This window comes from Electrophorus electricus, chromosome 10 (genome assembly GCF_013358815.1).
Source record: "Electrophorus electricus isolate fEleEle1 chromosome 10, fEleEle1.pri, whole genome shotgun sequence".
Classification (NCBI taxonomy): Eukaryota; Metazoa; Chordata; class Actinopteri; order Gymnotiformes; family Gymnotidae; genus Electrophorus; species Electrophorus electricus.
The window spans coordinates 7,619,247-7,633,694 of NC_049544.1; the positions used below are offsets into that span (position 1 = coordinate 7,619,247).

Sequence of the window (14,448 nt, forward strand, 5' to 3'; positions counted from 1 at the left end):
TTTGTTGCACCACAGGGGCGAGTTTTCGTGCTAAAATAGGCTACATAAATCTGTTACATACATCTGACTTTGTCATAAACAAATTTCTTATCTGAAATGTAAATGTGTTCAGATCAATAAATGTTAAAACCGCTTGCTTGAGTTGTTGAATTGTAGGTGATACAAATTGACAAAAAAGTTGTGTTGTCTTTGGCTGAAATAATTAAATGTACAGTGAGACCGTTGTCCACAAATATCCCAAAAATCCCACAATAGCCAAAAAGGACAATATTTGTCAACTTTAAAAGGGCACATTGGAAAAGACCATTCGCTTACTCTATTATCTGTAGTGCTCGTTTCATGCTTGAAGATTACACAATTCTGGGATGTGGAAAGCCGGGCTCACAAGACTTGATTTTACGACTGCTGCTTTTCAATATGGGCATGAAACACTAAAGAAACGAAAGAGAGGTTTTCAAGAGCCTCCCAGAACATGAAAGTAAACAGGATAAGTAAATAAATCCTGATAAAATAGGTGCTTTTATTAGGCCCAGAGACACCTAGGTCTTCACTCTAATTACTCAGTAAACCTCAATGGTCTCCCAATCACTAACATATCGCAGTCTCTTGTTTGGAGCTCACTGGGGGCTTGAACTTGGAAATTTGTTAAGCTGCTTTGTGACATTTGTTGTAAAAAGCACTGTATAAATAAGATTGTATATAAATAAGTGCAATTTCTTCGTCCACTTTAATTGACATTAGCTAGCCTTGCTAAGTTAGTAGCTAACTGACTGACTTGCTAAACTTATTGGCTCAAGGCATACTAGGCTAACACTACACCATGTAGTTGCATTGCCGAGTTATAACCTAGTTACAGTATATTTTAAATTTGATGTAGATCGCTTTTACAACAATAATTAAACATTTGCATTTAGCTAGTTAGCTAGCTATGGTCATTAATAGCTCATTGCGAATTTGATAATGTTCGTTATTTAGCTAGCTAGGCTACGTTTCCCATAATGATTAAACATCCGTTTATTTCAGTTTTTCAGACATTCCCTGGTCAGCCACAGAAGAGAAAGCAATGATAATGCATACATTTTAAGCCTGGACACATACAACTCAGACACACATGATTAACCTACCAAAAACGCACATTAGACCAGTAAAGCAAATGCATCAGCAAGCTAGTTTAGCTAAGACATTGGTTATTAGCAAAAGCGAGCACTGATAACTAGCTAGTTGGCTAGCTAGCATTAGATACCCTACATGACAAGCTAATATAATGGGAAATATTACTAGTTGGCTATCTAGTTAGCTAATCAAACGCCCCTGCTATACATAATTGTTAATAGACAAGATTACTTTCAGTAATACTTTTACGATCAGTGTTCATTATAATGGCTAAGATAAAGGGTTTTTAAAAGCCGGAATTCCCAAATCTGACTACTAAGTCGGGTTGTTGCTCTGTGCTGCAGCTTCTAAGGCTCAAATCTAAATGATCGAATTTAACTGTTATGATATAGTCACTTGCACGTTCACTGCAGATTCATCATCTTCATCAAATTCAAAAATATTGCCAGAGTCTGAAGAGCCAGAACTGGAAAATTCAGTCCAAGTCAGTCATAGCTAATGCTAAGAGTGTTTGTTCATGGCGTTTTCCAGAGCGACATCGGGTTTTCCGTCAATTTACTTGAATTTATCATTTTTAAAGAAATAAACATGCTATTTTCATTTTAATTCACATATACATTTTTTTAGTACTTAATATAACGCGAAATCTTCAGGGAGTGCTATTAGGTGGTGCTTAGTCTTTAAAAAGGCCAGTTATATATTTGCCAAGGTGAGCCTTTTTCAAGCACTGCCTGCAGTCCTGGATTAAGCATATCTTGCCAGTATAGACAACAGTTCTCGATTTTGTGCTCAGACATTCAGCATGCACTGATAAACTGCTGATATTACAATTGTTTTACACACTAGATACAGACCTCAAAAACACCAATTACTTGTAACAGCACAGCACGGGGCTGGGCTCTCAGCTAGGCCAACTTCGACCACAAGAGAGAGGCATAGAGCCACCTCACAGTAATTGGAGGCCTTTAGCCATTCCCGTCATCCAGCCTGTTTAGGAAAAGCTCACAGGCTCTCAGAATCCCAAGGATTCCCCTTCTTGCATTACCTTTTTGAAGAGAGCACTAAAGCCTGAGGGAATCCGTGGGAAAGAATTATCTCAATGAAAATATGTCAAACCTCCGGTGAAGCATTGAATGTCCTTAAATGACATTCTTCCACAAAGGGACTTATTTATATGTTCTTCAATGAAGGTCTAAGGAAAGCAAGCCAATGTCACAGGTATGAGCAAAAAAAAAAAAATAAAAATAAAAAAATATATATATATATATATATATATATATATATATATATATATATATATATATATATATATATATATGACAAATATAGCACCAAAGTACTCAAGGTACTCAACTTGTAATCAGAAGGTTGCCAGTTCAAGCCACACTACTGCCAAGTTGCCACAGTTGGGCTCCTGAGCAACCCTCAAGTTGTATTCAGTCATAATATTAAGTTGCTTTGGATAAAAGCATCAGCTAAATTCCATACATATAAAATGTAAATATACTGAGACAAATTTGACAACTCATTGTCAGGTAATGCAAACCACACAACAGAAATTGATAAAAGAGATAACACAATAAACATATAAAGTCTAGTGCTATGTTTAGTGTATTTTTGGAAAACACCCCAAACAATAAATTATGAATATTACTGGTAAAATTTCTAAAATATGAGGACTAACAGGTAGTGAATTTTACATTACAATGGAAATCCAGGAAGTTTTTTTTTTTTTTTTTTACATACCTGGGATATAATTACATTTTCAGTATTAAACCAAATGTGGTTATTTAAACTTTTGTCTTCAGTGTAGAGAGCATCATTTCTTGCAATCCAAATAGCAAACGTACTAATCCTTATGTGTTGCTGAAACTGACTGGTGCTTATCCCGAACAAGCAGGTTGAGAGGACAAACTGAACTAGAGACATGCAGCTAAACCTAAAAAAAATGTCATAGAGTGAGGAAAGGTACTGTTGTCTTCCTCCTCTTTGTGTATCTCTGGGATCTAAAAATGTACTACCAAATGCAAAGATTCACTTGGCATCCAATACCAAAGAACTCTCAAATCAAACGAACAAAAAAATCAAACGTTGCTGCAATGAATACAAATATGAATTTAAAATGATTTATCTAAAATGTTTTCAGATCATATCTTCTGTGATGTTTACTAGGACCATCTTTTGATAAGCTAGTTCTTTGGCTTCCCATGATGATGAGTGACAATTTGAACATATCTACTTTAAAGTCCCAGTACCCTCTTGAAATATAAGACTGATCCTGAAGGAAATACTTTATTTCCTTTAGCTGTTCCCTTTATTTTGGTACTAATGTGTTGGTATTCAGTTTGAATTTTCCAAGGAAGAATCTTATAGATGACCAATGAATATTCATGTTTGCAAGTGTTTTAAAGATTACCTCATTTTAAATTCAGTAAATGGGACAAATTGTCAAAGTTTCCCACTTAAACAAGACAGGAAAGACAGCTTTTGTTTATTAAATTCATAAAAAAGTATATACACAGTCTGAAACTATATTCTTAAAAAAATTAAATATATACATGCAATAAACACACAAGCTATACATGCCTCCCTCTATATACTGCAAAGCAGAATTAGGGACTGTAGGTTGGCCAGGATTCAAATTCAGCATCCTTTGAGTTCATATTTTACAGAAAAGAACAGAAAGTATGACTATGCAGGACCTTTCCAGTATGATTCATTTTGTGTGGAGAAGACTTAGTGCTATTTAGACCTTGTAGGGGCAATATACTACAGTACAAATGCTACAACATAGCTGCATTCGTAATTTACATTGTTTTTCTATTGGCCAGTAGAGGGAGCTTGAAAACAAGAGAAAGCCAAGAATGTATTTAAAGCACTATTTGTCATGACCTCTTGCACTGTATTGTATAATTGCAGTGATCATCGCATCATACATTATTCTCAACCAGAAAAAAAATCCGATGTATTACACCCCAACACCGTACCCAATACGCCAGTCTGGGATGTTGTGAAAATGGGACAAGTACGCAGGGTCCCATATTGACCATGAATATGGGATGATCAAATTCTCAAAATGCAGTCCTTATATTTCTGTGAGTGTGATGTGGAAGCATTCCATCTGAGCATCCATGTTTAGAATAAAGGCATCCTCGTTGGAGTACTGCTCAATGATATTGTCATCCATGTTGACCAGAATTCTAATCATCAAATAAGAGAAAAAAAGAAACTGTAAGCGGAACACAACAGGCTGCATGGTGGGTGAGCACAATACATTCAAACCCAGGATTGTATTCCATTTGCGTGACTTCCTAAAATAATGATCTTAATGAGATTAAGGTTCCTCTTTAATGCAACAGTAATACAACTGTGAAAATTTGAATGCTATGCTATATATACTATGCTACGAATGCTATGATAAGTTCCTGGAGACGAAAATGCAAAACTGCTCTGAAACTGATTACTTATTATGGACATGGTAGCCTCTATGTAGTTCACTGCACTAAGTATCCAAGTACTGAAACAAAAATATTTTTTTAAAAACAAAGCATTCACTGTAATGGCATTACATCTCCATCGCTGCTAATATGATGAATGACTTTCAACTCCTACATTCTGCTTTCATTAGTGGGGAAATTACTTATGCTCCATTAAAATCAGATAAAACCTGCAGATCTAATCATGCATGATTCAAAGCCAGAATCTTATAGTTGTAATCTTATATATAATAGCTCCATTGGCTACTGTTTCTACTCACCCTTTTTTACTTTTCTTGTAGATTTTAGTTATTTTCTCAACAGATAGAGAGTATTTGTCAGATATCTAAAATAAGAATAGGAGAAAACCTGTAATTCTGCACACATCACCCTAAAACATATGTTGGAAGAAGCACAAGTTTGTACTTACAGCTTCAATTAAGCTTTTCACTGTTGGAGACTTCAGCATTAAAGCATCAAAAACCTCATCTGTTTCTTTCCTTACATACAGCAAAACTGTTAAGGAATGATTATGGTCATTGATTGTAAGAACTAGAGAGTGAGAATCCCTTCAGACAATGAAACACAGTGACAGGAAGAATCTTTCAGATTCAGTGTCTCTGGGACAAATTCATTTACCCATTCATAATAAAGAAGGTAGTATTAATAATTAATATTTCACAATCAGGTTGCATGCTGTGCCCTACCTCTCCTTGGTGTGTCTCCTTTTCTCTGTTTGGTTGGTGGAGAGCAGGGGTCATCCTCTGACTGTTTGTAGATCCTCTTCATTATCACACTGCAGTAAAAGTAAACATCACTGAGCCCAATTTCATGTCATGGGAATTATATTAATTCCATGACACTGGAATAAAACCTATTTATCACTTGCTGAAAACATGAAAGCATATGCATAAGCAATGTATAAACATATAAACAAATAGATTTCCATACTAAAATACAAAGAAAATGTGTTTTTCTTTAAGGCTGAATTCTTCAAAGATTTTTAACTTAAAAGTAAAAAATAATTTATGATTTTTATGTTACAAAATCCTTAGAAATACTTTGCATGTACTAAAAGGGAAGTGCACCAGTGACAACAATTGAGCTATTAAATGTGTAATCTGACAATTCTAATTGGAGACAGGGGACACCTCTAATGGTAATGCTTACCTATCGTTCTCCATTTCCTCCGTACCATAGCCAAACACCTGTAGACAGCCATAAAGGTTAAATATTAGTAAGTCAAAATAGTAGACAGTACCAAGATTTAAGGAACTATTCTAAAGCATGGATAAGAGGACAGTAATGTGAAATGTGGGAATAGTCTTTTTGGCATCACTGGTCTTCTCCTTTATGGCTGCAGCTGGTTCTATGCTTACCTGGTTACTCTCCTATTCCCTACCACTTCCTCCCTACCAAAACAATTACACTGTATAGCAGCGTCATGGTAACCAGACAGCTTCCCTGTGGAAAATACCAACAATAGTGCAGGCAGATTAGGTAGCGCTCACCTGCGCAGCTCTCTGTATGTTACTGAAGTGGACATCAGGAATGAAGAGCACAGGCTGGGATTCCAGGTCTGTCATGGATTTAAAGAACGTAATCTCTGATTTCTTCATTAAGGGTCCAAGACCTACTGCTTTTCCTGCTAGGTCTGAGAGAACAGGAGCAGCTTTAAGACCAGCACAGTTCTGTGTTTCTCTACAGCTACACAATATGGACTGAAGACCACTCTAAAACGATGCTGCTATATTGCCATTGGAAATTTTTTGGAACAGTTATCATTTCCATTTTACTTGATTAAAGAGGGCTGCATTATTCTTGCAAAGGTTGTGCACATTTGCCACACTGTGCAAATGCTTGAACACTAACAGAATATTCATCAAGAACATTTGATTCAGTGTGCTCACCCACATAGCAGAAACTTTTATCACTTATTACATTCATCTTCATGTCTTTGATATGCAATGTTGCACAGGCAACAATATTGTGATACGGTGTTAACAAATAACACATTGCGCAGCCCCAGTGTTTAGGTCTGGGCTTAATTTGGAAGCAGTGTCAACAAACATTAATTTTAATCAATAAGAAATTGTAATATAATTATTACCATATTTCATTGTGTATATTCTGCATGTAATTTCATGCCATATGAATCATAACAGAATTAGATCATAACAGAAAATGATCTAACAAAGTGACATAACACACAAACCTCATTGTAATCCATTACTTATGCAAAATATTCAAATTAGACATATATATTATAATATGTACACTCCAGTGTGAGAGATCATTCACACTGAAGTTTAATCTGAATGGTTCCGCTGACTCACCACTATGACCCTGCCCTCCAGCCATGAGACCCTTTGCCTTTTTCCGCATCTGCTTTCTCTCCTCATCCCGTATCTTCCGTTCAGCTCCCTGTGAATCAGTGGGATGTGCCGGAACAAGTACTCACATAAAAAAGCCAAGGTGATAGCTAATTTGCATATTGTTTATGATGCATCACTAGCTGGTCAGACACTAGAATGGTTTTGAGATTAGGTATTGTAATAGGTACAGTTATTATTCACGGTTATAGAAACTTTTTTTTTCACTAACCTTGTCACAAAAGACCTTAATCTGGCAATAAGATCTGTGAATGGGCTTGTTGCTCCTGTTGTTGTAGCTGTAAGTGTCAATTTGAATCATCAGCGGAAGGCCCTTCACTCCCTTCTGAGAGGAGAAATCTGTGCTCAAACAGTTCACTGTGATAAACACCTACACAGAGGAAAATAAAAACACAATAACACACAGTTCTAACACAATATAGGCATGGAATTTCAGTGGTCTTTTTGTTTAGATTTTAATCTGCCTACTTTATAACAAAAAATATATTGATTAACTATTTTAAGATAAATATTTTATTCTTCTAACCAATCTCTTAGGAAATATACCAATCTCTTAGGAAATATACAATATACACAGTGTAATATGTGTATGTATGTGTAATATATACATTACACATACATACACATATTACACTACACTTGTTCACCTGGAATCTCTTTTTTTGTGCCTTATGGACTAACACCTAAAGTTGCCTTGGCCAACCAGTGGTCACAACATTTATAAATTCCTAGAATCATCACTGTTCCAGATCACTGTTGCATTACCTACAATTCTGTTTGGGCAAGCAGTTTATTCAAATTAGGTTAACGACATTTACTTGAAATGGCTCCCACTGTAATTTGTCTTGTGCCAATCTTTCAAGAGACACTGGAAAAACCACTTTTGGAGATGAAATGTGGGAATTTTCTTTGCCCAGAGTGAAAATACTTTCCCACTGACAGTCTCCTCTGTCTTCATGTCTGTGCCTGTAGCTTTTGTTTAACAAGAAGGCTTATGGTATAACGTTGTGAGAACCTCTTCTTTCTCATGATCACATGATCATTTTCAACAGACATCAGTTAATAAACCACAATCTTGCTTTCAATGAGTGCATCTGAGATCATTTCACATACACTATTATTTATTGTAAGTCCTCAATAATGAAAACTGGATACTAGAAAAAAGCTTTTTTGAAGGGTGCTGCACTGTATACCAGTCATACAGTCATTGCTGTAGGTGTAGTGATGGGGATTGTGTAACAGAAGTGGGCATGCTGCTTTTAGTCAAGGGTGAACTGCTCATTACAAGTAGCAGGTTTTTTTTTAATGGAAAGTCATTAGTTATGCAGCATCTCCATAAATCCCCTCTGCTCAAAGTCTTTTCTTGTACACATGATGTGGCATGCAGACTGGGGGAGATTACAGGATGGCTATATCTGGCTCATGGGTTATACGCTGTCAACTAAATTCCAATATGCTCAATCTATATTACAACATCTATTACATGGCAACCAGAATAACCAACTAACTAACTAACTAGTTAAATAAATAAATGAATAAATGGACTAAAATTGACATATGCATACAAATATCTTTGATAATTCATCAAAAACAGATATTTCAATGTTCTTGTGTTACACTGATAGCATTTTCTCTATGGTTATCAAACACTTTGGGAAAATCAAATTATTATAATAGTATTATTCTAATATAATCTAATCTGATTACATCTGTCTATGCTTTTTAACAAGACTGCCCATATTGTTTCATTTTAGTTGAAGTATCTTTAAAAAATGGAGGAAAAACTGAAGTGTCCTCTGAATATGTCTGATTTTCAAATGGAGCATGTAAAAGTAAAGAAACAATAGCAAGCATTTGATCAATGTATGTAACTTGTTATGCAATCTATGGGTATTACAATATTACTACACTAAATTGCTACTATTAAAAGTCTGTTTTTGTTAGAATGTGTGGCAATATTGAATATGTTTTGCTCAGAATGCCTTATCATAAACTATATCACCTATAGATCCAGGAAAACAATGGAAATATACTGGAAACAATGATCTTCTACACTAAGAGACCTTTCTATATACACTATACTGGGTTTTATTCTATAAGGAGTGAGTAGGGGAGGCTTGAGTATTTTATGACAGTGTAGTAATTCTAGACTTGTTGCTCAATTATCCACCCTCACTGTGAGAGTTTGTAATAATGTACAAACTTAGACACTCACCTTAGCTTCCTCGTTAATGTCCCAAGTGAAAGAGACAGCATTATAGGCAATTTCCTCAAGGTTTCCGATGGTATTGAAGCTCTCTTTGTAATCAGCTGAATAGAAAGGAAGAGAGAAGACATCAGGAATCAGGACCTTCTGCATGGACACTTTCAAAAGGACAAAAATGCTTTTGATGAAAGTCACCTGAATAAAACACATTCAAATGTACCATGTACTAAAGGTAAAATGACAGGAGAATGTTATTTGTTTGTCTTTTCACTGCAAAATCATAGCAACAAGAACAAGAGCAACACAAGCAAACAAGACATTTTGTATTCTATTGCAAGTTAAATAACAATCTCACAAACATTACACTAGAACTGTCATAATTTGAAATTATATTATACAACAATGCTGGTTAATATTTATCACAAGTTACAGGAGAGCAAGCCTCACTGCCTCTGACTAGTTATGGGCATTTCTCCCCTTAACATTTAACATATCTATTCAAATCCTCGTCTGTAGCCTAGAGTGCTACGAAAGAATCCCTGGATACTGTCAAGTCAAACATTGCAGTGTATTGTGTTCCAAGCCCTCCAAAATGCCAATACTTCCTGTGGGTTTGCACATTGCGGAGACCACCACAATGGTCTCCAGGTGTCAACCACAGCCCCCCTATCCCAGCCAGGCCTGACCCTATTCCTATTGTCTGCCCATTTTCCATGTGAAAGTAAAGGTGACAGATTACATTGCCTTAAGCCTTGTACTAATATCAGGATACCATATGAAGGAAAAGCAAAAGGCTATCAAATGAAGGCTCAAAAACACACAGTTTGTTGAGGCCAAAAGAGGGGATTCCCCTTGAATGGTACCCCAATGGTACTTTGTACCCTAAGTACAATGTTTCTAAACATACACACACAGTCGGTTACCTATATCCAGGACTCTTTGTTTGGCAGTGTGCTGTCGGGTGTGCCAATAGTTCCAGTGTTTCAGCTGATCATCGCGACATTTATCCTCTCCAAACACCACCATCACCACACTCTATGAGACAGAGAGGTCAGGGGTGTGTAAGGCACCAACAAGCACTGAATGCAGAAACTTCTGATGGTTACCAAGCCACCGGAATGCAAAACCTTTAGATGGTTACCATGGCAGTGGAACTCTGATGCTTAGATAGTTATTATGCCAGCTGCAACAGGACTCACCCGCACTTTGTTGATGGAATGGTGCAGACCTTTGCTGGCTTGTGGATCACTCAGTGTGATGCCATAGAACTGCCCTCTGTTCAGATAGATCATGGGCCCCTCACCCTCCTTCTGCCTCACCGAGCGACTTGCTTCTATAGTGTACACAAACGAGTCTCTGCACCTAAGAAAAGGAATGGAGTTACTAGAGGAGACATGGAGAAGACAGAGATATCTTCATATGGACTGTCATGAGGGAGAAAAAGGAAGAGGATTATCACTTTTATCCCTCATGACAATCTATATGAAAAGTCAGAATGTCATGTCAGAACAGAAGACTTACACTGCTGGCTGCTCATAAAGAGAATCTTGGGCCCCTAGAGTTGTAGGCACTCTGAATTTCTGTAAAAAAAAAAACACAGCAAAAGGCCACATAGTACCATATTAACATCTACAGTCAACCATTTTCATCAGTTACCAAATAGTTGTTTTAACTAATAGATACACATAAGCCCAAATCCTCACCACATTCTCGCCATTGTACGAGTCTTCAAAGGTGCTATCTGGAATGTTCTTCTGCTCATCCTTCATGTAGCGGCTGTGGTTAACTGCTCCTACCTCTTGAGCAGGTTGCTGGAAGGCCAGGCGCTGGAATGACTGCCCCTCTCTCTGGGGGTTGGAAGTGGGCAGGCCGTGGGCATACACCTCTGCCTTAACAGTGGCAACGACACCTCCCTGTGCTGGCAAAGCACCGTAGGAGTCTCGCTTCCCCTCTGCGCTGTGGGCATCAGCATTGAGGGAGAGGTTGACTGGGAGAGATTTGGAAACCTGAACCCGCTCATCCACCGATTCCATGCCAACATGCCAATTTCTGCGCAACAAAACATGAAGAAAAATATTAGCAGTTAACTGTACATTGTGAGTGATGTTGGGAAATTTCTGCTTGGAAATATTTTTTTGTACATTTGTAATCAAACCTGTAGTATACAACACAGTACTTCTATTACTCAAAGTTACAATAGGATTTGTGGCACACAAGGTTGCTCTGTCAAATATATCCTATATCATCATATATGTAAATATATTTGAATGTGTACTACGTCTATCTGAATCTAGTGAATCTATCTGAGTGCGTGTTGCATATATGTAAATCTATCTGTGTGGAACATATATATGAATTTATCTAGATGTGTGGTACCTCTTTTCTTCCTCAGCAACTTTAGCTATAGGCAGCAGTCTCTTCTCTTTTGGAACCTGAGAGAAAGAAATAACTCGTATATGCTTCATCATTTGAAAGCATCACTGATGGTTTACCTTGATAAGCCTTCCCACAGCCTCTGACCTTGTAGTAGTCATAGAGGAGGCCAAGGGCTGCCACACTGTCCTCATCTCCATTGATGCTCATCATGGCTTTAGTAGCTGCTGTGAGTGGGTTCTCTAGATAAGCCCTCCAGGCCTCATCCTCACTAGTGAAGACGCGGCGGGGCGGGAAGGACGTCTCATTGGGAACCACCACTACTAGCCGCTTACTGTACCATAGAATCAAGACTGATTAGAACACAAGTAGCCAACTGTGCTCCTGATGCTGAAATGTCTTTAGTCTTAGTGCAGGTTTTGATATGAGGTATGTGGGTGTGCAAATAACTCTGTCTCTGTGTCTGTGTGTGTGTGTGTGTGTGTGTGTGTGTGTGTGTGTGTGTGTGTGTGTGCGTGCATTACAATTCAGCTGACCAGTAAATGTCAAAAAGAAATCATTGGAACCTACTGATTACATAGCTAATTTGGAATAATATGACTGGAAAATCTTGACATTAAAAACAGAGAAAACCAGATAAACTGGAATCCTAAACTGAGTTCTCATGTGCAACTCCCCTGCTCTCCTTTCTATATTTGTGGTTTTAATACAGCAAAAGACATATCTAGAGTGTGTGTGTGTGTATATATATATATATATATATATATATATATATATAAAGCTTGCTGGTTTGTCAAAACACACAACAGTCATTCATATGAATTTTCTAGTCAGACAGGATTTTGGTTTAATGGTATGTTCCTGTTTGATAGAGAACCACCTACAAAAGTGGGCAAACACGACTGAGGACTCTTATTAATTAATCCACTGTGTGATGATCCCATAAGTGCCAGCGGTTAAACTGTCAAACTATTTGAAGGATGAAAACAAGACAAGCAGAGCTCAGAGCAAACCTTGAAATGCTAACAACTGAAGCAGTGCAAAGGTAATACAAGGATGAATGAAAATGCTCAAGTTTAATCCTTCATTTTCATTCCTAAAGGTTTTTCTATAAAGCTTTGACATGAAATTTGATTATACATAATATTCCTACAGGGGGTGACCCTGTTGTGTTAAGCAGACATTTATGCTAAATAAAACCCAAACCTTTCAGTGCCTGAGGGATTTTGGAGCCAACAAAGGGCTTCACCAAGCACCTGCTATTCCCAGAGCTCTCCCTTTACATCAAAACATAGTGTCCTACCCCAGCAGACAATGTATTTTCCCAATGGATATGGATACTGCCGTGTAGAAATGAAAAGCCCAGGCTGTAAAAGGATGTTAGGGTATCTAGGTTAACGTCTGAGCAAATATAGATCATATTAAGAAGCAGCAGATTATAAATACAACTGAGATCATTTTAAGATACAATACCATAAATACCATTGGAAGTTATGTATATCCTGTCTTCTGCTATGATTTGTCATCAAAGCTTTAAGATCACAGATAGGCTTTTTAATGCTTCCTCAGTAAATAAAGGCTTTTAAACGACAAAAGACAAGGTCACTTTACTCAGCGGGTGTGAACCACTGAAGCAGTTGACAGACTTCACTATGTCAGCATACCTTAAATGAATTAACAGGTGGGCTGTCGCAACTCATAACTTACCTTTCCTCATGAGCCATGAAATACACGTTGTATTCCGTTTCTGCTAGATAGAAACCGCCCAGGAACCTACACTTCAAAGTCAGTGAACGCCTTCAGAAAAATTACAGATCTATCTAAACGTGACCTGGCTTCTTAACATCTGTTTGACTTTAGCGCACGTTCCATCCATAAACAAAACAACGGCTTCAGTCCTAATTTATGTGGGGTAAAAAAAACTTAAAGATTCCGCGTTCACCAAGACACCTTTGATAAAGGATTAAGGTTTGTGAAAGTGTGCATTAATAAGTAAATTGTAGGACGGGACAACCAAACAAATCTTTGACACATTCAATGGTACCGATTGGTTCTTAAGGTAACACCCACCTTCTGCGTGGGCACTACCTGAATCTTGACGCTAACGTGCTCTGGCGTCTATTTCAGCTTCGAACATTACGTTTCTTGATTCAGTTGTGTATTAGTGTTTAGCATTTGTATAAGTTGTGGGGAATTGAGGAAACATCCATAACTGTGTTGAATAAATTACTGTCTCTAAGTATTTTATTTGTTGTGTAACTCAGTATAATGGCTTGTTACAGTTCGACAAGTGATATAATTGTGGTTGATCCGTTTTAGGCACTAAACTGAGAAAACAAGGCAAAAGATTCTCTGTGGCTGGTTCATTGTATGTAATTATTTAAGCATCATTTTCTCGTTTTGATTAGTTTGGTTAACCCTTATGGATGCGAGTGGATTAGATATGCCTGCAAGGTAAAACAAGGAGTTTTACTTTTCCAGCCATATGTTATTTCTGAGCCATGACTCAACTGAATAATTGACTATCATGGAAAAGGGCCCAGAAAAGGAACTAAATGCAAGTCCATGGTTATCACATTTTCTTCTCAGCCCATTCAGATATTTTATTTAGAACTTTGATTATAGAGTCTTTGATTGTATAAATATATGTTTGATTTCCAAACCAGCATTTATTTGCTAGAGCACCGGTTGAATAGTATTATTTTAGATTTCTTGAAATGTATTGTCTTTTTGCTTGAGCACAGTGTAACTGAATGTTTTAACAGATCTAGCACTGTATTCTCAGATCAGTTTAACTGATCTAGCACTGTATTCCTGTACCTAGTTTTTAAAATTCAAAACTGGTGAGAGATCAGTGCCAGTTTTGATACTGCAGATACTGCAACTG

General features: G+C 37.2%; 1 protein-coding gene across 1 annotated transcript; it reads right to left on the reverse strand.

Annotated features, from left to right (window-relative positions):
* Positions 1-3,604: 3,604 nt before the first annotated feature.
* On the reverse strand, positions 3,605-13,285 carry grhl2a (grainyhead-like transcription factor 2a). Its single transcript, XM_027029190.2, has 16 exons — positions 13,269-13,285; positions 11,709-11,895; positions 11,565-11,620; positions 10,892-11,237; positions 10,710-10,768; positions 10,388-10,544; positions 10,112-10,223; positions 9,198-9,292; positions 7,194-7,352; positions 6,926-7,013; positions 6,101-6,234; positions 5,760-5,797; positions 5,297-5,385; positions 5,020-5,105; positions 4,871-4,935; positions 3,605-4,313 (listed from the first exon to the last, which is right to left on the reverse strand). Exons 1-16 carry the CDS (start codon positions 13,283-13,285, stop codon positions 4,199-4,201), a joined length of 1,803 nt encoding a protein of 600 aa, XP_026884991.2. The 3' UTR covers positions 3,605-4,198.
* Positions 13,286-14,448: the final 1,163 nt, after the last annotated feature.